Source organism: Daphnia carinata, chromosome 4 (genome assembly GCF_022539665.2).
Source record: "Daphnia carinata strain CSIRO-1 chromosome 4, CSIRO_AGI_Dcar_HiC_V3, whole genome shotgun sequence".
NCBI lineage: Eukaryota > Metazoa > Arthropoda > Branchiopoda > Diplostraca > Daphniidae > Daphnia > Daphnia carinata.
Genome location: NC_081334.1, coordinates 3,147,958 through 3,168,887, shown reverse-complemented (window position 1 = coordinate 3,168,887; position 20,930 = coordinate 3,147,958). Strand labels below are relative to the sequence as shown.

General features: G+C 40.5%; 5 protein-coding genes and 1 long non-coding RNA gene across 8 annotated transcripts; 3 read left to right on the top strand and 3 right to left on the bottom strand.

Annotated features, from left to right (window-relative positions):
• Positions 1-3,668: 3,668 nt before the first annotated feature.
• LOC130695190 (actin nucleation-promoting factor WAS-like) lies at positions 3,669-5,032 on the bottom strand. The gene is made up of 3 exons (XM_057518313.2): positions 4,808-5,032; positions 4,650-4,746; positions 3,669-4,591 (listed from the first exon to the last, which is right to left on the bottom strand). The coding sequence occupies exons 1-3, from the start codon at positions 5,030-5,032 to the stop codon at positions 3,696-3,698; spliced, it is 1,218 nt and encodes a 405-aa protein (XP_057374296.1). The 3' UTR covers positions 3,669-3,695.
• A 343-nt stretch (positions 5,033-5,375) lies between these two features.
• LOC130694979 (uncharacterized) lies at positions 5,376-6,123 on the top strand. The gene is made up of 3 exons (XR_009002230.1): positions 5,376-5,507; positions 5,625-5,764; positions 5,843-6,123. It is a non-coding gene; the product is annotated as an uncharacterized LOC130694979 (long non-coding RNA).
• A 2,434-nt stretch (positions 6,124-8,557) lies between these two features.
• Positions 8,558-20,840, top strand: LOC130694913 (actin nucleation-promoting factor WASL-like). Of its 3 annotated transcripts, none has more exons than XM_057518032.2 (6): positions 8,558-8,710; positions 8,926-9,046; positions 9,119-9,346; positions 9,408-9,504; positions 19,304-19,578; positions 19,639-20,840. In XM_057518032.2, the coding sequence occupies exons 2-6, from the start codon at positions 8,945-8,947 to the stop codon at positions 20,422-20,424; spliced, it is 1,488 nt and encodes a 495-aa protein (XP_057374015.1). In that variant the 5' UTR covers positions 8,558-8,710; positions 8,926-8,944; the 3' UTR covers positions 20,425-20,840. The 3 variants fall into 3 exon arrangements, with proteins under 3 accessions (XP_057374015.1, XP_059351110.1, XP_057374014.1); XM_059495127.1 differs by lacking the exons at positions 8,926-9,046; positions 9,119-9,346; positions 9,408-9,504 and adding exons at positions 18,668-18,788; positions 18,861-19,088; positions 19,150-19,246 and having other exon boundaries at positions 8,574-8,710; XM_057518031.2 differs by lacking the exons at positions 8,558-8,710; positions 8,926-9,046; positions 9,119-9,346; positions 9,408-9,504 and adding exons at positions 18,315-18,454; positions 18,668-18,788; positions 18,861-19,088; positions 19,150-19,246.
• On the top strand, positions 8,586-17,142 carry LOC130694937 (actin nucleation-promoting factor WAS-like). The gene is made up of 5 exons (XM_057518075.2): positions 8,586-8,604; positions 16,099-16,207; positions 16,274-16,507; positions 16,574-16,661; positions 16,727-17,142. The coding sequence occupies exons 2-5, from the start codon at positions 16,109-16,111 to the stop codon at positions 16,996-16,998; spliced, it is 693 nt and encodes a 230-aa protein (XP_057374058.1). The 5' UTR covers positions 8,586-8,604; positions 16,099-16,108; the 3' UTR covers positions 16,999-17,142.
• Positions 11,878-15,050, bottom strand: LOC130694910 (cytochrome P450 4c3-like). Its single transcript, XM_057518028.2, has 11 exons — positions 14,858-15,050; positions 13,714-13,823; positions 13,564-13,654; positions 13,307-13,507; positions 13,175-13,241; positions 12,991-13,120; positions 12,828-12,924; positions 12,666-12,766; positions 12,540-12,608; positions 12,129-12,480; positions 11,878-12,070 (listed from the first exon to the last, which is right to left on the bottom strand). Exons 1-11 carry the CDS (start codon positions 15,012-15,014, stop codon positions 11,901-11,903), a joined length of 1,545 nt encoding a protein of 514 aa, XP_057374011.1. The 5' UTR covers positions 15,015-15,050; the 3' UTR covers positions 11,878-11,900.
• On the bottom strand, positions 17,039-18,225 carry LOC130694940 (pleckstrin homology domain-containing family J member 1-like). The gene is made up of 5 exons (XM_057518079.2): positions 18,066-18,225; positions 17,871-18,006; positions 17,615-17,784; positions 17,492-17,555; positions 17,039-17,430 (listed from the first exon to the last, which is right to left on the bottom strand). The coding sequence occupies exons 1-5, from the start codon at positions 18,113-18,115 to the stop codon at positions 17,194-17,196; spliced, it is 657 nt and encodes a 218-aa protein (XP_057374062.1). The 5' UTR covers positions 18,116-18,225; the 3' UTR covers positions 17,039-17,193.
• Positions 20,841-20,930: the final 90 nt, after the last annotated feature.

Here is a 20,930-nt window from a genome sequence, read left to right as displayed (position 1 = left end):
GCATTTGCAGACGCTGTTGCCCAGCAACTGTCACACGATTAAGCAAAAATTCTGCCACATACTACATCTAGCGGTCGAAAAAAACAACTAATGTAAAATTCCACCACAAATGGCATATTCAGTCCTATTTATAAAAGATAAATATACTTAAATATTTTTTTGTAGTATATTGTTGACGGCTGTTGCATGACATGTACGAATATTTTATATGGTAAATCTCCTTTTTTTATTAGATGGAACCATCATTATTAAAAAACCATCATCATAACCATAATTCGAATGGTATCCATTTGTGGTATCCGATCTCAACGGCTCGTCTCTATTTCCAACCCAGTTCCAGTTCTTCGAGATGAGCCTCTGCATCCGGTTTCAAGTGGTCCTTCCATCGCGATTTCGGTGTTTTTCGCTGCCTATTAGGTCTCTTGATTTCCAGAGCAGACGAATGAATCGGACAGACAGGCTGACGCTGCAAGTTTTGAAATGGAACTTTTCTTTCGTTTTAAGTTTGGAAACGACAACTTATCCTTGTAAGTTTGGGAACAGGACTTGTCCCGTATCGAATGGGGATTTAGACTGCAATATAAGTGAGTAAAACAAAGAGATGTAAAAAGGAGAAATTTCTTGGCAGAAAAATTGGCCCAGGCCGTGATCCTGGTTGTTCTACACGGGGTCAAAGGGAGCTGATCTCGCCGAGTGTAAGAGTTACATAAATTATAGTTGCATCGAGGACGTACGTTACAGGTGAATGCCAAACAACTGCTGATACCGGTAACACATTTCTTGGTGCGATACGATACGATTTGTTCTATGCTAATCAAACTCAACTGTTAACACACATTAGAAAACTGAAGAGAAACTTTATACTGCCATTGGGGGATTGAGCGTGTACTAAGAATCACTTTGCATGTCACACAATTATAAGAAGGATATGCAAGAAGGCTCCTTGGACATAATTCTGAGTGACAAAACAGCTTCACTATGAAATTAAAACATGCAAAAGAACAAGGAAATATGTTGCATCAAACCCCAAAAGAATAAACAAAACCCCCAAAATTGTCCCATCACTAAACTAAGAAATAAAACCAGAGGTGGAGAATTCCCAAGGAAGGAAACCACAACTGCCTCTGTCCGATGGGACTCGTTGCAGGGACCACTCCGGAATGTTTTTCAAGTAACACCATCCATCGAGCCATCTAAACGCATTACATCCGCTAGTGTCAATGCAACTTTTGCTGCATTTTTCCAATGGCATGTATTTGAATTCGATATCGTAACCAGGGAAATCGCAATTCCGTAGCCATTTAACACCACGTCCTATGGTCGTCCATTCGGCCCATTTATTGCTGCCGTAGGGTTGCGATTGCGGTTGCTGATATGGATGATCCGGAATGACGTACAACTCGACCAATGCAATGCAAAGGCATATCACAGCTATTTTGACCAGCATGTTTAATTGATCTGTCAGAAAGACGTAAGGTATTTTTCTTGAATCGTTGCAATTTTACTTCTTTATAATCATATACTTACAATTGACAACGATGTTCATGTCGATGACTGATCACCTATAGGCGGAGAAGCAAAAATTGACTACATGTGTAATGGATGACTGCGGTCTATTTATACTTTCATGTTGGGAGGAGCCACCGAGAACTGCCTACCGTTTTTAAAGTTAAAACTATAAAGGGAGATCTGATCTTGATGCCGGCATCCCCCTTATGACATCTAAGAAGATTAAATCCGAACAAACAAACGCGAAAAACGACAACTAAACGATTTCGGTCCCTAGATCATGAAACCAATTTGGGAAAATGTAAACTTTTAAATATCCAAGAAGAGAAGGTTAGAGAGCAGTTACAACAACAACTTACATAAACAATAATGAAATTCATGTCGAAGTATGTGATACCAAGCGCATCTTTATTTCACTTATGCATCTTAAATCACATCAATTTCCAAAAAAATGCCCTACAGCAGCCATTCTTAACTCATTTAAAAAAATATGTTTTTGATTTTATCTTGTAGATTAACATTTTATTTGAAGAAATCCCATGGAAGGAATCCGCAAGTGCCATGGATGGCTTGCGTTGGACTAAACGACGTTGCAGGGATGTTCTTCAGGAAACACCATCCATCGTTCCACCTGAATGCATTGCATCCGCTAGTATCGATGCACGCCTGACTACATAAATCGACGTGCGAATTTTCGATCGGCATGAATCGAAATCCTACGTCGAAGCCTGGCAAATCGCAATAGTGTAACCACTTGATGCCATTGCTAGTTGTGTTCCAGTAGACAAGTTTTTCAGGTAAAGTGAACAATTCGACATTACCGTGGATGAGGCTCCCTAAAGAAATGTAAATTTGTTAAATGCAGTTTGTTATATTTTAATGATAACTTTTAATGTTACTAGGTTTTTCAGATTGGACGTCTATCTGATTCGTTTTCATTGACGTGAAAATGGAAAGAAAAAGGAATAGAAGGACGATTTTCGACATTTTAATTGTCTGAATATTCGCGTTCGTAAGTTAGCTGCTTTGCGGCTGTACCGGAGACGCTAAGGAACAGAGATGAATTGATGACAGAAGTAAAACAGCAGACCACTGGGATTGAAACACGAGTCCTAGGGTCCCTTATATAGGGTCCCTGCTGAGATGGATGTGAACAAGAATTTTCTCCACGATTACCTGACGTAAGTTGAAAAGGTATATTCCCCGGGCTAAACTGAAGATATCATATAAGCTAACATATCCCCAAAATTTTTGTTGAAAAGGTTCTCCAACGCAATTTAAATGGAACACAGGCATCCGTTACTAGACGAAGGTAAAATACATGTACGCAACAATTAGCGGGTTGCATTACAAATATTGCTATCGTATAATCTAATTAACGTAATCTATTATTTCATTTTGTGCGGAAGGAATCCGCAAGTGCCACTGGCGGTCGGTATGCGATTAAGTGACGATGCGGGAACATTCTTAAGAAAACACCATCCATCGTTCCACCGGAAAGCATTACATCCGCCCAGGGCCATGCAAGCTTGACTGCAGCACTTGAGATGGCACTTTTCTATTGGCATGAATTGATATTTGATGTCGAAGCCTGGGAAATCGCAATTCCTGAGCCATTTGACACCACCGGCCGTTGCGTGCCAATCGTTCAGGTCAGCAGTTTTTGATTCCTCGTCGTCACTCGTTTCGCGTATGTTCCTACCTAAACAAACAATTAGTTCCAAGTTTCTTATGCAAATTTAAGTTATTAACTGGTATTCGATTCGGAGGGTACAGGATGCGAATTTGCTGGTATAACAGTGGATAATATGATGATGAATAGCAGAGCCGTTCCGGACATTTCTAGTCGAGTTCGGATTGAGAGAAGTGAATGATAGAAATAGAACAGCACAAAAGGATTAGTTTGGAATAGAAGACGTTTCACTTGAGCAGTCACACTGGGAGTTCACTAGAATTTATCCACGACTGATGGACGTAAGAAAAAAACAAGAAGAAATGAGGCGTTTCCAACTTAAAAAACTGAATGTTCTAAGAAACGAAGCCCAAACGTAAGGGGCTATACTTGTTTGTATTTGATGAACAAAAAACATTTGAAATCAGCTTTAACTTTTGAATATTTGTGCTTAATCATCAACAGGCATTTACAAATTCTCGTCCACTCAAATACTTTTGTATGCAAAACAGAATTAGTCGGTCCAATCGTCGTCCTGATCTTGTCCGCTGTCTTCACTGTCCGAATGGATGACGCGGCACCTTTCCTCCAAGACACGATTCAAAGCTCCGGCCATAACTTCCATGACATCGTCACTCACAGATGCTTGGTTGTCATCTTTCTCCACTGGCTTCAATCTTTTGCCTGCCCGTATTTGACCGAGCAAACCTTTGCTTGAATCAGGTGTAACCGATGATTTCAAATCCTTCTTCATCGATGGATCGGCCTCAACAGGAACGGATGCGATCTTCTGTCCTTCTTTGATAGTGTCCGTTAAAGCACTACGGACTGGCTGAACAGGTGCAACAGGAGTTGATGGAAGATCCAAGGAACGGAGAGAAGGAAAAGGTCTATCCAACGATGGCGTTGGTGGAAGTGGTGGAGGTGGAGGAGGGCTACCTGCTGGCGAAGGTGGTGGCGCGACGATCGTAACCGGAGCCATTTTTAATGCAGGGGCGAGCTGAAGAACTGCTGGTGTAGCAATGGACAGTGGGAAAGAAATTCTAATGGAAGAAGATGACGAGGGAGCTGCGATCAATCGCGAGGGAGGAGCCCACCTGGCCATCTGCATCTTCGATGGTCGATTTCTCACTGGTAGTGTCGAAGGTGAGAGCAGATTTGGATCGACATTGTCTAGGGCAAAACCTTGATTTGGATCCCATCCAACGTGACTAAGATGTTTAAAGTCAGAAGGTAGTCCAATATCGGCTTTTGTAAGCTTCTTGTTTTTGTCTTTTTCGGAATTTTTAGTCATGACGCTGTTTGTGGTTATCGTCGTTCGCACTGTAGTTTTCGATGCTGATCCATTGATAGCCACTGGAGTCGGTTTCACCCATGGCTGTGACTGTTGCTGCGATAACCGTCGACGCTCTACACATCATCAAATGTTACAAGTAATCAAACCAAACAAACTTTACGGTTTACACACCTCGTTTTTCCGATTTGATTCTCATATTCCCTTTTATAGCCATCAAAAAGAATTCTGCCTCTGCGTCATTGGCAAAATTGAGCCCCACACGACAATCCTAGAAACAGTGTGTCATGAAATTGTGTTCATATGGAATTTGAAACAAGCAGGTAACTTACATCCCCTTCAAAAGTGTGGAAATATGGTCTTGGTGCACAGTATTCAAAAGCACTGTACAATTCTTGTTCCCAAACAACAGATTGCCTATCTAGGCAAAATACCCTCAGATAATGCGACCGCTGGATATTATCCTTGATGAAGCACAGTACACCACAATGCCGTAAGTTCCATTGGGATCTGCTGGGTGGATCAGCAAAACATACCTGGACCACAGCTGATGCCATACTCTATGGTTTAACCAAAAATTTTAAAAACCTAATCTTTAGAGAAGATTCTTTGACTTACGTTGCAGTGCGATCCAATAAGTTTCAAAAGCGAATTGTTCTCTCTAATCGACAGAAAAGAAGATGTTTTATTTTCCAATAGCTGCGGGCAGTTGCCATTCCTCGTTATGTAGTCTGAGGTGAAGCAGATCCGATGTCGCTGACGATCGTCGAACGCTGTTATTGGCCTGAGTCTGTTGCGCTGGCTGTCCGGACGTGTCGATTGAGTTGCGTGAGTTGGGCATTTAAACTCACGAACAGATGAGCTACCAGATGTGGTATATCTATTAAAAGCATTCTGCGTCCCTAAAGCATTTAGTTTTAGTTTTCACAAAGTCTTCTTGCTCATTTTCGAAGAAGAAACTCACCTTCCCTCCAAGACTTGCAATTTTGTGTTGAAGAATTTTCGCTTGGATTCTCAGGTGTTCATAACTGTGTAAGTAAAAATTCTCTACATTTTAAGAATAATTGAATTTGCCAAAGGGTGTTGTCTACTTACCTTGATTGTCTTAGAGCTATGACCCAGCTTTGTGTTTGATTCAAATTTAAACAGGAAAACAAATGCCGTTCTTCATTCCCTGAGAAAAGAATGGAAAATGCGAAGGAGTCGTCTTTCCTGAACGCTACGGTACAATTTTCTAACACTAGAAAGCCCAAAGGTTCCTACATGCGATAATAGATCGCTTAAACAAGGTATTATATTTATAAAAAGATTCTATTTTTATGCCCACATTCGCTCTGATTTCTCCGAAATAATTCAAACCAAAATAGAAAAGAAAATTGCTGGTCAGCTTGAACCAGAATTCCTTGGAAATCAATTTGGCCTGTTCTTTGTGAAGAACTCTGTACTTCATTACTCCTTCTATCCTGTGGCGAAAAAACGAATTTAGTAGGAACACCAAACACATAAGTAAAGTTACGTTATAACACGTCGTCTCACGTTGCAGATTTCTTTAAGGCGATGTTAACCAATTCTTTTGAATTCACACGCATCTTGTCGTTTGTTAGATTTTATTTTTCTCTAACTTCCGTTACTGTTTTAATAACCCATTAAAAAGTTGTGCCCTTGTCTTTCCAACTAAAAAATACTATACAATGAAATAGCAATAGTTTCAACGAAAAGTCACGAAAACTGAACTATGCCCAATAATGAGATGGCAGTTCAACTGGCTGGGAGTTGTCAATTGAAAGACTTAAAGTCAAGTAGCATGTACTCGTTCTCGTGCTTAATTCACGATGTGTTAAATGACTTTGAAACGTGATCTGTTCGTGATTTAATGCGTGTGTAGGAGAATAGGTACAGGCATTCTCCTATATCATGTTAGAGCGGAGTGATTACGTAATTGTTTGTTATTAGCCATTTTTAGTTACTTCAGTTGAACAGTTTAAGGAGTATTTATCGAAAAGAAAATTTGATTTCTCCTTGGTAGGAAATTTCATGGAATGGGTTAGGTAAAGAATCCCTTCGTTTCCCATTGTTTCGTACCTTTCCCCGTATTTCCACGTTGAACTCCCAGCCCCCTCGCGAGACTACCTGATTTTTTGTGACACAACGAAGACAATTTGCATCGTTTGATCAACGATAGTCATGAGAACAGCAAACGTTTTTCTACCTGTTGCGCTCTCTTCCCTACACCTAACATTTATCTTTCGAGCCCTCCCTCTTTTTTACCTGACCTACCTTTTCAACAGCCTTTCCTTCTTTTTTTTTCTTTCAAATAAGTCAGTTGGTCTGTATGTATGGACGATTGTGGATGTGTGCTTTAGTGTAGCGTCTTTCTTTAGTAACAAGATGTTAGAAATTCTTTCGTGACATATTTTATTGAGTAACAAATAATGCACATTTACACAAGACGTCTGTACATTTTTGCCAATTACATATAGACGTAAGTTGGAACGTGACAGGAAACTGATAAACCGGTTACTACCCTAACTGAAACTTGCTATCGAAACTGGAAGACCTGATGAAAATTTGAAGAAGATGAGAGGTTATTGACTTTCTTGATGGCAAAGGCGTACAAAAAAATGAGAAGAGCGGGCCCTTAAGTTAAATGGGCAAATGGAATAGCCGGACTGATTCGTGATAGATGCGGATAGAATAACGCTCGTCTCCAAAGAGAAATAGAACCGAAAATCGTGACTGAACTAGACGATACCGTTAACAAAGAACCTGCGTTTCACAACAAATACGAAAATTTTTTTTGAAAATATCATCTAAAATTTTCACTTCGTGTTGAAACAAGAGATGTTAGAGTTCTTTAAGAGATCGCATTATACAGAGAACGGGTCAATTTGATTTTTACCGTGAGTGTCGGGTGGGATCAATAACGCGTTACCAAACAATGGCACTTTTGGGGGACCGGGGATTAGATCGATGGTCTTCACGTACGACGACATTTCCCATTTTAAGTAAAAGAAGAAAGCAACGGTCACTGCTAAGCCGAAAATAACTAAAAACATGTCGTAACTTTGTTTTTTTCAGCCAATTTGTTTAACTGAAAGTATTCACGAAATCGGACAGATAACCAGCAGCACAAGAACCGCCTGCTGGAGCATCGAGGGGGTCGAGCTCGATGCAACTGAATGGCAATAATACTTGAGTTGATGAAGATCGCGTCTTCCACAGTAGAGAGCTGAAATTACAGCGGCTAGTATGCCTTCGTATTGCTTTTGGATGGAACGTGCAGCAACTGTTAGACAGCGCAGCGTGTATAGCAGAACATTACACGCGGGGAATACCCTGCCTCGGTTAGTTGTTTATCCAAGAACTTGAGAGCCTCTAAAGAACAGAATGTCTGCACCCAGATCCTCAGGCGTAACAGTAAAAGAAGTGGGCGAGAGACACGTAATCGGTGGTTACGTATAAGAATTCGTGTTGTGTTTTATTACTAGATCTTCGCAATTAAAGTGAGCACGATCTCAAAGCGATCGAAAGTCATTGCCAGTACCAATCGCTGCACGCGTACACGATGTCGTAAAGCAGTAAAATGTGAAAGAAGAGTTTTTGTTATAATATTTACAAACAACTTGTTTCAAAATGTGGAAAATAAAGCCAAGACGGGAAAACCTAGACGAACCTCATTCTCAATCGTGGCCCAGTTTCTCACCTGTTTGTGTGCCCAACGTAAGTTTCAGCATCGTTTTTTAGAAGAAAAGCCATTAATTCTTTAATCCTCTGACTGATATACAGCACGTAAGAGCACTGGATTTGAGCTTGTTGTTTTGTAAGATCAACGAAGAAAATGTCGCAAAGATAATTGGGGGAATGTGTTGTTATCACAGTCCAATGTAATACTTTTGTTGCTTGCCAAAGGTTCGTGTAAACAAAATGTGACAAGCAGCTGGAAGATGTGTTGTGCATGCGTCAACGCTTATCTTTCTTGATAATGATTCGATTGCATTTCTATATAAAATGGAGTCAGATATTGCAAAAGGGGCTTAAACAGCCATGTGTGGACGGCGACACATTAATAGTTCACGCAATTGCTGAATTGCTACGTAAATTGAAGAAGAAAGCACGAAATTCTATCAGTGTACTCAGGGACTACCGTTGGATCTTCACGTTTCCTGAGATAATTCGTAACCGTATCTAAAATTGTGAAACACTGTTTAGATTCATTTTAACACTTGATGAAACTGGTAAGAGAATAACTGTAAAAAACAATGGTATAATGCACCTACGGAAATAAAAATAAATTTTAATTATCGATGATTGTTGAAACCTCAAGAGGCATAATAGCTTTATTTACTTTCTGTGGCAGTTATTAGCCAGTAGAATGTTCTTGCACCATCCATGGCACTTCTGAATCTAAATCTAAAAAAGTATTTTTCTCTTTTCGTTCCGTGTTGTCTAGGGTCAATAAAAACACTGCCATGACTGCTGCCAACCGTCCCCAACCTGAAAACAAACCGTCATCTCTTCTTTCGCTAGAAGAAAATGATCAACTCTTTAAGCTCATTGGCTTACGCTGCAAGGTAAGTCAATAACTCATCTTAGAAGGCACAGCTGATTACATTAGGTTTTAAAACTTTTTTGTTAAACCATAGAGTATGGCATCAGCTGTGGTCCAGGTATGTTTTGCTGATCCACCCAGCAGATCCCAATGGAACTTACGGCATTGTGGTGTGCTCTGCTTCATCAAGGATAATATCAAACGGTCTTATTATCTGAGGGCATTTTGCCTGGATAGGCAATCTGTTGTTTGGGAACAAGAGTTGTACAGTTCTTTTGAATACTGTGCACCAAGACCATATTTCCACACTTTTGAAGGGGATGTAAGTTATCTGTTAGTTATGAATTCCATGTGAACACAATTTCATGACACAATGCTTCTAGGATTGTCGCGTGGGGCTCAATTTTGCCAATGACGCAGAGGCAGCATTCTTTTTGATGGCTATAAAAGAGAATATGAGAATCAAATCGGAAAGACGAGGTGTGTAAACCATAAAATTCAACCGATTGATTATTTGTAACATTTGACGATGTTTAGAGCGTCGACGGTTATCTCAGCAACATTTACAGCCATCGTTGAAACCGACTCCAGTGGCTACCAACGGATCAGCATCGAAAACTAGACAAAAATCGAACAAAAATCGAAAACTAGACAATGTCGATCCAAATCTGTTAAAGTTTTTTGCAAGAGTAGGTTCTCTTGTCTCTTTTTTTATTGTTATAACATTTAATCTGTTATTACTTTAATTAAGGCTGGCATATCCGAGAACCATTTAAAAGACAAAGCCACACGCGAGTTCATCTACGACTTTATCGACAAACATGGAGGGAAAGAAGCGGCTATTCGTGAAATTTCGACTATGCAGCATAATACAGGATTGTTCTCAGCTCCACCGGTACCAGCAAGAAACCCGCCATCGACGCCACAGACGGCAAGAATGGCACCTCCTGCGCCACCCATGGCAGCTCCTCCACCACCGCCTTCAAGAATAATTGCTTCTCCGCCACCTATTGCCCCACCAGCACCTCCTCAGAGCGCCCCTCCGCCAAAGATGGTTCCAATGACTATAACCGCACCACCACCTCCGCCACAGACGGCCCCACCACCGCCTGCGCCGCCATGGCCTCCTCCACCACCGCCTCCATTTGCGGGCCTGCCCCCCGCCGCCTATCCCATCCTTGGCTGTATCAGCTCCATCGCACCACCACCTCTGCCTCGTTTTCGTGCTTGATTCCCGATGTGTTAAATGACTTTGAAACGTGACCTGTTCGTGATTCAATGCGTGTGTAGATGAAGTATAGGCATTCTCCTATATCATGTTAGAGCGGAATGATTACGTAATTGTTTGCTATTAGCGATTTGCAGTTACTTGAGTTGAACAATTTAAGGCGTATTTATCTAAAAGAAAATTTGGTTTCTCTTTGGTAGGAAATTTCCTTAGGGAATGGGTTAGGTAAAGAATCCCTTCGTTTCCTGTTGTTTCATGCCTTTCCTCGTATTTTCATGTTTAACTCCCAGCTCCCTCGTGAGACTAGCTGATTTTTTGTGACATAACGAAACAATTTGCATCGTTTCATCAACGACAGCTATGAGAATAGCAAACGTTTTTCTACATGTTTCTCTCTCTTCCCTACACCTAACATTTATCTTTCAAGCCCTCCCTCCTTTTTACCTGTCCTTCCTTTTCAACAGCCTTTCCTTCTTTTTTTTCTTTTAAATAAGTCAGTTGGTCTGTAAGTATGGACGATTGTGGATCTGTGCTTTAGTGTAGCATCTTTCTTTAGTGACAAGATGTTTGAAATTCTTTCGTGACATATCTTATTGTGGGTAACAAATAATGCACATTTACACGAGACGTCTGTACATTTTGCCAATTACAAATAGACATAAATTGGAATGTGAATGACATGGCAATGATTCAACATTGTCTGTTGATAGTTGTGACTCTGCCCATCTCTTTCTCTATGTGGGAAGACTATATCACCGGCAAAGGCGGAATTAAATGGCTGCCCAACTGTGATTTTCCAAGTTTCGATATTGTCCAGAAATACATTACGCAGGAAAAATGCGGTCAGATTTGCATAACCACCACCCACATCAACGGATGTAACTCCTTTAGCTGGAAGAGTGGATGGTGTTACTTGAAGAAAATACCCGCCCATTCGCTCAATCGCCAACCGCTTTCCGGTGGCAGTTGTGGAGTCCTTCCCTGGGAATTTGAAAACGAAGATGTAACGGACCCAGGCAATGATCCAATCGGAAGAATTGATTTAAACATTACCGTTCCACCGCCGCAGATCAAATGTGCGTACATCAAGAACTTTGCCTTCGACGAATATCTCTTTGCTGACGACGACCTTCATGATGAAAATAGCCGCCTTGTTTATACGCGGAGAAGCAAAGGAGAAGGTAATCCTCCGGATTGGAGTTTCACAGGAGCATTATGGATACTTGAACAAGAAGGCCAAGAAAATATGTACTCCATTAAAAATGCCTATCATCAAGAATTGCTCTATGCTTCGGATTGTCGTTTTGCGCAATACGGACGTCGAGTGTTCACGTGGAGCAATCCAGCTCGGTTCAATCAAGGCCATCTCCATTGGGAACTAGAGGATTCCATGGCTAACACTTTCTACATCAAAAATCGAATGTTTGACGAATACATGTACGCAGTTGAAGATGCATTGAGTTTCGATCCACTTCGTAGGAACGTATATACGTGGACTAAATCACAAGAGGTTGGCGCCTGGGCTGGAGTAGGCGATTGGCAAGTGGAAACAGCGACGTGTCCAAGGTAATTTGTAATTATCAATTTCGTTGTATGATTGTGTTACACGCTTCAATGAAAGATGTAAACAAAAAAATGATTATTCTTTTTAATGTCTGAGAAGAGGAGTAATTTTTAATGGCATTTCGTGATGCGGTTTGAGTAACATGTCAGCACATGGCAAAGCAGGCCCGTGTTTTGCCATATCGTAAGTGAAACGAAAACGTCTTAATAAAGTGGAAAAGATGACCTTCTCTTCGTACATAGCAAATCTTTGACCTAAAACAAAAGAAATTTAGAGACATCAAATGTAATTTTCACATTTTCAGTTGATTACCAATGCAGTTCCTTGGGCCAGCGCTGAAAGGAACGAAAGCAAACGGATGTCTTCCTGCGCTCTTGTCAATTTGAAATCGTTCCGGATTGAATGCAAGAGGATCCGAAAAAAAATGTTCGTTGCGGTGAAGTGCGTAAATGTGGATGGAGTAGGAAGCACCGGCTGGAATTTTATATCCATTGCTCAGCACGAAATCTTGTGAGTTGAATCGCTTGATGTGTGGAACACTCGGATAGAGACGTAACGTTTCTTTGATGCAACATTCGAGATACTTGAGTTTAGTGGCGTCTTCTATTGTGCACGGCCGCTGTGAATCTCCAAACACGTCATCCAACTCTTTTCTTACCAATTCCTGGAATGAAGACAAAGTCAACATGGAATCATCAAAGAGGTAGGAACATCATTTCTTACTTGACAAACAGGATGAGTTGCCATGCAATAGAGGAACCAAACTGCAGCACAGGCTGTTGTATCGTGACCCTATCAATGTTTTAAATGAATTAAGTCTCTTTTTTGTTATTGTTGTATGTCGTTTACCTCGAACATGAAAGTGTCAACTTCGTTACGAATATCCACGTCGGTCAAATTACCTTCTTTGGCAGCAATTAGCATGAGATCTAGAAAAGCTCTTCGTTTTTCTATTGAAATTTTGATGGAATCAAAACGTTATGTCTTTTTAGATGTTCTTGTTTAACCTACTCGGTTCGAATTCAGATTCTTTGGCAGCTTCTTGTTCGTCTTTCGATTCTTTCATGGCTTCTTCTAATTCCATTTCTTTTTTCCTATCTTTGATCACCTGTTTAAAAAAAAGGGAGAAAACTCATTTAGGGATTTAAGGTGGGCGTTTTAATTTGACGATTACTTTCGAAGTGAAATCGTGAATCGTTTTCAAGTATTTCTGATACTCTTTGCCGTGCTTAGTCATGAAATACATCCATTTAGGTAGAAGGCTCCATATCGAAACGAAATACTCAAATAGTACAGAGGAAAACCTGTTTTGGATTGCCTTGTTTAATCAACTTGTTCGCAATCGCAATTTAATTTACCTTTGCACCGCGTAAAGATATTCAGAATCCTGTTGCTGCGCATTCACTTGGATTCCCATAGCCGCTTCTATAAAATTCAATGAGAATCAGATATCAAGAACATGATCGTTAAATTGAGGTTCGTCGTTTTACCACAGATAATGTCGAGAGTGCATCGTTTCAGATAAGGAAACACGTCGATCTCTTTCCCAATCAGCGAATCATCCGACTGCGAAGCGGCGAGTTGTTGGCACAGAATATCGGCGCTTTTATTGAACGTGTCGAAGAAATGATCGAGTATCTGGAAATGGAAGGCCGGAGTCAGTAAACGTCTTCGCTTGCGCCATTTGTTTCCTGTAATTAAAAGCTGAGATTATGTTTTAAAATGGAGAATAAGGGAGCGTTTTCACCTGATGCGGTAAGAAGTCCTTCACCAAGCCACGGTATCAGCAAGTTGTAATCGCTGCCTTTGTCAATGAACCTCTGACTTGACAAGATTTCCTTAAGCCAAAAAATTTTATTTTATTGATGAATGTGGTAATGTGTGTTTGGGTACCTACCTCTATCAACAGCGGACAGGAAATGTCAATGTAACCTTTAAAACCGAACCAACCGCGATAAAAATGGCCGTACTTTTTCGGCCATTCGACCGAAATTTTTTGCAGCGAACCTATGTTTAAGTTAATTGATAATAGCTATGTTTAAGATAATTGATAATACATCTTTTAAGAACATTCTATTGTGCTGCAAAAAAAGCTTGAATTCACGATCATTTTTATCGTTTTTTTTTATTGTTGTTGTTAGTGACGAGTAGATTGCACCATGACTTTAGTTTGCTGCACAAACCAAGCTGGAATTTCTCTTGTCAGCTTAAAAGGAATGTCAGAACTTAAGTTTCAAAACAGTCGTATAATCGATAGAGGTTGTGTTATCAGACTCGTGTCAACTGCACGAGAAAACAATTCCCATGCGCAACAACCGGCTAATTATTTAGTGATTTGCAAATTGCGGTTGTGAGAAAATTGCGTAATTTGAGGCAGACGTCCAAAAAACATAGCTGGAAAGGCCAAAACTGCGTATTATCAAACCGATACATCACGAAGGTCAAAAGACGCTGGTAACCGGTTACCAAACAAGGAGGTCATGCCTGATGCAACAGCAAAGACTATTTACTTTCTAGATGCTTTGCATACGAGTCCTAGATTTTTTTTTGTGTTTCCGAGACCATCTTGTAGGTTCATTGCGGGTACCATGGACGCTATTCTGAAGTTTATGCGCTACAAGAAACTGATAAACCGGTTACTACCCCAACTGAAACTTGCTATCAAAACTGGAAGACCTGATTAAAATATGAAGAAGATGAGAGGTTATTGACTTTCTTCAATGGCAAAGGCGTACAAAAAAATGAGAAGGCGGGCCCTTAAGTTAAATGGGAAAATGGAATAGCCGGACTGATTCGTGATAGATGTGGAGAGAATAACACTCGTCTCTAGGGAGAAATAGAACCGAAAATCGTGACTGAACTAGATGATACCATTAACTAAGCTCCGCCAAAGAACCTGCTTTTTATAACAAATATGAAATAATTTTTTGAAAATATTATCTACAATTTTCGCTTCGAACTACAAAACTTGTTGAAACAAGAGCTGTTCGAGCTCTTTTAGGGATAACATAATACAGAGAACGGATCAATTCGCTTTTTACCGTGAGTGTCGAGTGGAATCGATAACGCGTTCCCAAACAATGGCACTTTTGGGGGACCGGGGATTAGATCGATGGTCTTCACGTACGACGACATTTCCCATTTTAAGTAAAAGAAGAAAGCAACGGTCACTCCTAAGCCGAAAATAACTAAAAACATGTCGTAACTTTTTTTGTTTCAGCCAATTTGTTTAACTGAAAGTATTCACGAAATCGGACAGATAACCAGCAGCACAAGAACCGACTGCTGGAGCATCGAGGGGGTCGAGCTCGATGCAACTGAATGGCAATAATACTTGAGTCAGCTAATACATGATGATCGCGTCTTCCACAGTAGAGAGCTGAAATTGCAGCGGCTAGTATGCCTTCGTATTGCTTTTGGATGGAACGTGCAGCAACTGTTAGACAGCGCAGCGTGTATAGCAGAACATTACACGCGGGGAATACCCTGCTTTGGTTAGTGGCTCATCCAAGAACTTGAGAGACTCTAAAGAACAGAATGTCTGCACCCAGATCCTCAGGCGTAACAGTAAAAGAAGTGGGCGAAAGACACGTATTCGGTGGTTACGTATAAGAATTCGTGTTGTGTTTTATTACTAGATCTTTGCAATAAAAGTGAGCACGATCTCAAAGCGATCGAAAGTCATTGGCAGTAGCAATCGCTGCACGCGCGCACGATGTCGTAAAGCAATAAATGTGAAAGAAGTGTGAGTGTTATAATATTTACAAACAACTTGTTTCAAAATGTCGAAAATAAAGCCAAGAGGGGAAAACCTAGACGAACCTCATCCTTACGTGGCTCAGTTTCTCACCTGTTTGTGTGCCCAACGTAAGTTTCAGCATCGTTTTTTAGAAGAAAAGCCATTAATTCTTTAATCCTCTGACATAGACAGCACGTAAAAGCACTGGATTTGAGCTTGTTGTTTTGTACGATCAACGAAGAAAATGTCGCAAAGATAATTGGGGGAATGTGTTGTTATCACATTCCAATGTAATATTTTTGTTGCTTGCCAAAGGTTCATGTAAACAAAATGAGACAAGCAGCTGGAAGATGTGTTGTGCATGCGTCAACGCTTATCTTTCTTGATAATGATTCGATTGCATTTCTATATAAAATGAAGTCAGATATTGCAACAGGGGCTTAAACAGCCATGTGTGGCCGGCAACACATTTATAGTTCACGCAATTGCTGAATTGCTACGTAAATTGAAAAAGAAAGCACGAAATTCTATCAGTGTACTCAGGGACTTCAAGATGCCCATTCGATTCAGATCTCAAAGGAACTATTCTTCTCGTCTTCTTTCCAGCGATGAGGCTGCCCAGCTGGATCAACTTATTGGTACCCGCTGCCACGTAAGGCTTTGAATTTATTTTTAAAATAAATTTAACGTGAATTAAATATTTTTTCAAAATATTCAGAGTGCGCTTACCACAGTGGTCCAAATATTTTGCCCTGAACCACCCGAGTATACCCAGTGGATGAAAAAAGATTGTGGAATATTGTGTTTAATCACAGACAAGACCGACAACCAGAATCACTGGCTGAAAATCTATTGCCTAGTCCGGCGAGAAGTCATTTGGCAGCACAAGCTTCATGGCGACCTTGGCTATCGCGCACCAACACCTTATTTTCATACAATCACCACTAGCGACGTAAGAAAATTTATTTAATCTTTACACAGCCTTAATCTATTCAATTAATGATAAAATTTCATTTAGAATACTCAAATTGGTCTTAATTTTGCTGACGAAGCTGAAGCTGCCGTCTTCCTAAAAACTGCCAGAGCTTATCTAGTACGAAACAAAGGTATGAACCAATAGATAAAAATGAAACATTTTATTGTAACACATTCTTTGGGTATTATTCGACAGCGTTAACAAGAAGCGGTCTATCTAAGGAGGACATAAGCTCACCTACAAATTTTCGGTTAATTAGTCGCATTGGTTGGGACAGACGGAGAGGCATTGTCCTGTACAATGTGGATAACGAATTGCTGCACACATTCTTGTCCGGCTTTTGCAATCGATCTCAGTTGCAAAAGGACAATCGCCAACGTGCACAGAACAGCAGTTTCAAAAGAAGGACGATTACAAAAAGCGATATTAGCTTGCCTATTGATGCCAAAGTGAACAAACGAAAATAATGGAATGGAACAACGAAACACATTATAATTGTACAGCGTATGAACATTTGAGCTCTTCATTTAATGACTAGATTGCGAAAATCAGCCGAATTAAATTTCAATACTCTGCTCAAAGAGGAATGTTAATTACACAAAACTAAACTACTTCTCTTTTTTAATTGGCACGTTGATATCCGGACGGTTGCTTTTTGATTATCACCACCTGATCAAATCTTGATCAGCGCCGTTGCTATCACTTTTGAAAGAACTCGGGGCCGGCGCATCACCAGCCATATGACTCACAAATGTTTTTGTTTTAGGCCCGACCCGCTTTCTTGCCGGAGGTGTTGGTAAAAGAGGAATGGCAGGTAAAACGGGAGCTATGGTGTTTGTAGGCCCTTTTAATGTACCGGTTGGAGTACTACTGGAAGCAGTGTTCCATTTGAAAATACTCTATCAAATCCAAATAGAATAACACTTTAGCAGTGATTCTACCATACATCTAAAAAGTTACCTTTCCGCCAAGGCTTTCTAGTTTGCTTTCCAATATTTTGACTTGGATTCTCAAATGCTCATAGCTAATAAACAAACACTTTTGCAAGTGAGTTCAATACAAGAAAGTTTAAAAAAATAGTACCTGGCTTGCCTCAAGGCTATGACCCAATTCTGTGCTTGAATGACATTGAAGCACGAGAACACATGCCTATCTGGATCACCAGAGAAAGTAACAATAAAGGCAAAAATCCCTGATCCTTCTTCATCAAATGATACTGAACAGTTTTCCAATACTATAACACCAACAGGTTCCTGTAATAAAATGATAGTTGAAATGGCACCAAAAAATTTACAACTTAAACAGCCAATATATGGCTTTCACTGTACGAGAAACCTACATTTCCTTTTATTCCTCCAAAATTATTTAGGCCAAAATAAAAAAGAAGATTGCCTGTCAGTTTAAACCAGAATTCTTTGAAATTTGTTTTAGATTTCCCAGGGTGGAGAACTTTGTAATTCATTCTTCCTTCGATCCTATTTTTAAAACCATGTTGGGAAACGTTAATTGAATTATGCACAATATCGTTTCTTACGTTGCAGTTTTAAAAGAGGTAGTTATCAGTTCTTTTCCATTGACATGCATTTTGCTGCTACGTATCACCGCAAAAGGAAATTTTCTCCATCAACGTAATAAAAGATAATGTAAATTAAGCGTCCAAAGACACGATAAAATCAAAAACAGGTGATTTCCTTTGAAAAATGGAGGGCGATCAACATTCCAAGCACGAAAAGTAAACAACTTCCCATCCCAACATTCTATCAACGAGCTTAGAGCTTGCAAATATCGCTAGATGGCATTTCGGTAATTTTTTTTAGGAATGTGTACCAGACCGTTGGACCTTCACGTTTCCTGAGATAACTTGTAACCGTATCTAAAGTTGTGAAACACTGTGTAGATTCATTGTAACTCTTGATGAGACTGGTAAGAGAATAACGGTAAAAATCAATGGTATAATGCCCTACAAAAATAAAAATAAATTTTAATTATCGGTGGTTGTGTTGAAACCTCAAGAGGCATAGCTTTATTTACTTTCTGTGGCAGTTACTAGCCAGTAGAATGTTCTTGCACCATCCATGGCACTTCTGAATCTAAAGCTAAAAAAGTATTTTTCTCTTTTCTTTCTGTGTTGTCTAGGGTCAATAAAAACACTGCCATGACTGCTGCCAAGCGTCCCCAACCTGAAAACAAACCATCATCTCTTCTTTCGCTTGAAGAAAATGATCAACTCTTTAAGCTCATTGGCTTACGCTGCAAGGTAAGTCAATAACTCATCTTAGAAGGCACAGCTGATTACATTAGGTTTTAAAACTTTTTTGTTAAACCATAGAGTATGGCATCAGCTGTGGTCCAGGTATGTTTTGCTGATCCACCCAGCAGATCCCAATGGAACTTACGGCATTGTGGTGTACTGTGCTTCATTAAGGATAACATCAAACGGTCCTATTATCTGAGGGTATTTTGCCTGGATAGGCAATCTGTTGTTTGGGAACAAGAGTTGTACAGTGCTTTTGAATACTGTGCACCAATACCATATTTTCACACTTTTGAAGGGGATGTAAGTTATCTGTTTATTCCAAATTCCATGTGAACACAACTTCGTGACACACTGTTTTTAGGATTGTCGCGTGGGGCTCAATTTTGCCAATGATGCAGAGGCAGAATTCTTTTTGATGTCTATAAGAGAGAATATGAGAATCAAATCGGAGAGACGAGGTGTGTAACCATAAAATTCAACCGATTCGATTAGTTGTAACATTTGCCAATGTATAGAGCGTCGACGGTTATCGCAGCAACAGTCACAGCCATCGTTGAAACCGACTCCAGTTGCTACCAATGGATCAGCATCGAAAACTACCTTGCGAACGACGACAACCACAAACAGCGTGATGACTAAAAAATCCAAAAAAGACAAAAACAAGAAAATTACTAAAGCGGACATTGGGCTACCATCAGATTTCAAACATGTTAGCCATGTCGGGTTTGATCCGAATCAGGGTTTTGCCCTGGACAATGTCGATCCAAATCTGTTAAAGTTTTTTGCAAGAGTAGGTTCTCTTGTCTCTTTTTTATTGTTATAATATTTAATCTGTTATTATTTATTTAAGGCCGGCATATCGGAAAGCCATTTAAAAGACAAAGCCACACGCGAGTTCATCTACGACTTTATCGACAAACATGGAGGGAAAGAAGCGGCTATTCGTGAAATATCGACTATGCAACAAAATACAGGATTGTTCTCAGCTCCACCGGTACCAGCGAGAAACCCGCCATCGACCCCACAGACAGCAAGAATGGCACCTCCTGCGCCACCGATGGCAGCTCCTCCACCACCGCCTTCCAGAATAATTGCTTCTCCGCCACCTATTGCCCCACCAGCACCTCCTCAGCGCGCCCCTCCGCCAAAGATGGCTCCAATGACTATAACCGCACCACCACCTCCGCCTGTAGGTGCCCCACCACCGCCTCCGCCACCTCCTCCTCTACCCTCCATTTGCGGGCCTCCCCCGCCGCCTATCCCATCCTTGGCTGTATCAGCTCCATCGCCTTCTTATTCTCCTGCCCAGCCTGATGTTCGCAGTGCTCTGATGGACGCCATTAAAGAAGGGCATAAGCTCAAATCAGTTCCATCTGATTCCGATCCATCAACTAGGGCCGGCACGAAGGCATCGGCTGTACCGGATACACGCAACGATTTATTAGGTCAAATACGAGCAGGCAAAGAACTGAAGCCAGTAGAGAAAAAGGCAAACCCAGTTCCCGTCAGTGACGATGTCATGGAAGGGATGGCTGGAGCTCTGGCCCGTGCTTTAGAGGAAAGATGCCGTGTCATCCATTCCGACAGCGATGAGAGTGAACAAGATCAGGATGAAGACGATGATTGGGACGATTAGTTGCATGATTGAAAGTCAAAACACTGTGTATTAATGCCGCTCCCCATTCTTGATTTTGACGTAGTATTATTTTAAGAAGATTTATTAGTCTTCTGTCTTTCATTGGAAGTTACTTATTTGCAATATTGCTTCTGCCTATATCTTCCAGTGTTACGAGCTATCCATTTACGCGTTTAAGCCGCACAAAGATTCTTAAAATAACCGCAACCCAACTATCTGTGACAGCCGTTGCACATAATGCTATTTGCAAAATAGAATTTAGAGTATTAGAAACTCGAAGAGTAGCCCAGATAATGATGTGTCAGCCTGTTAGAATGAACATGTTTTCCGTTTTATCCCTACGTTTTTGCTTCGCGAAATCCACCAATGTCTTTTCTAGTTCTGAAAATGTATTACACCAATGTGTTATTGCCACATACCGTGTAGACCTACACCCAAAACCAACAATGAGGGTAATGGCATCAAGAAGACCACAATTTTTTTGGTATTATGCTTTTATTTTAAAT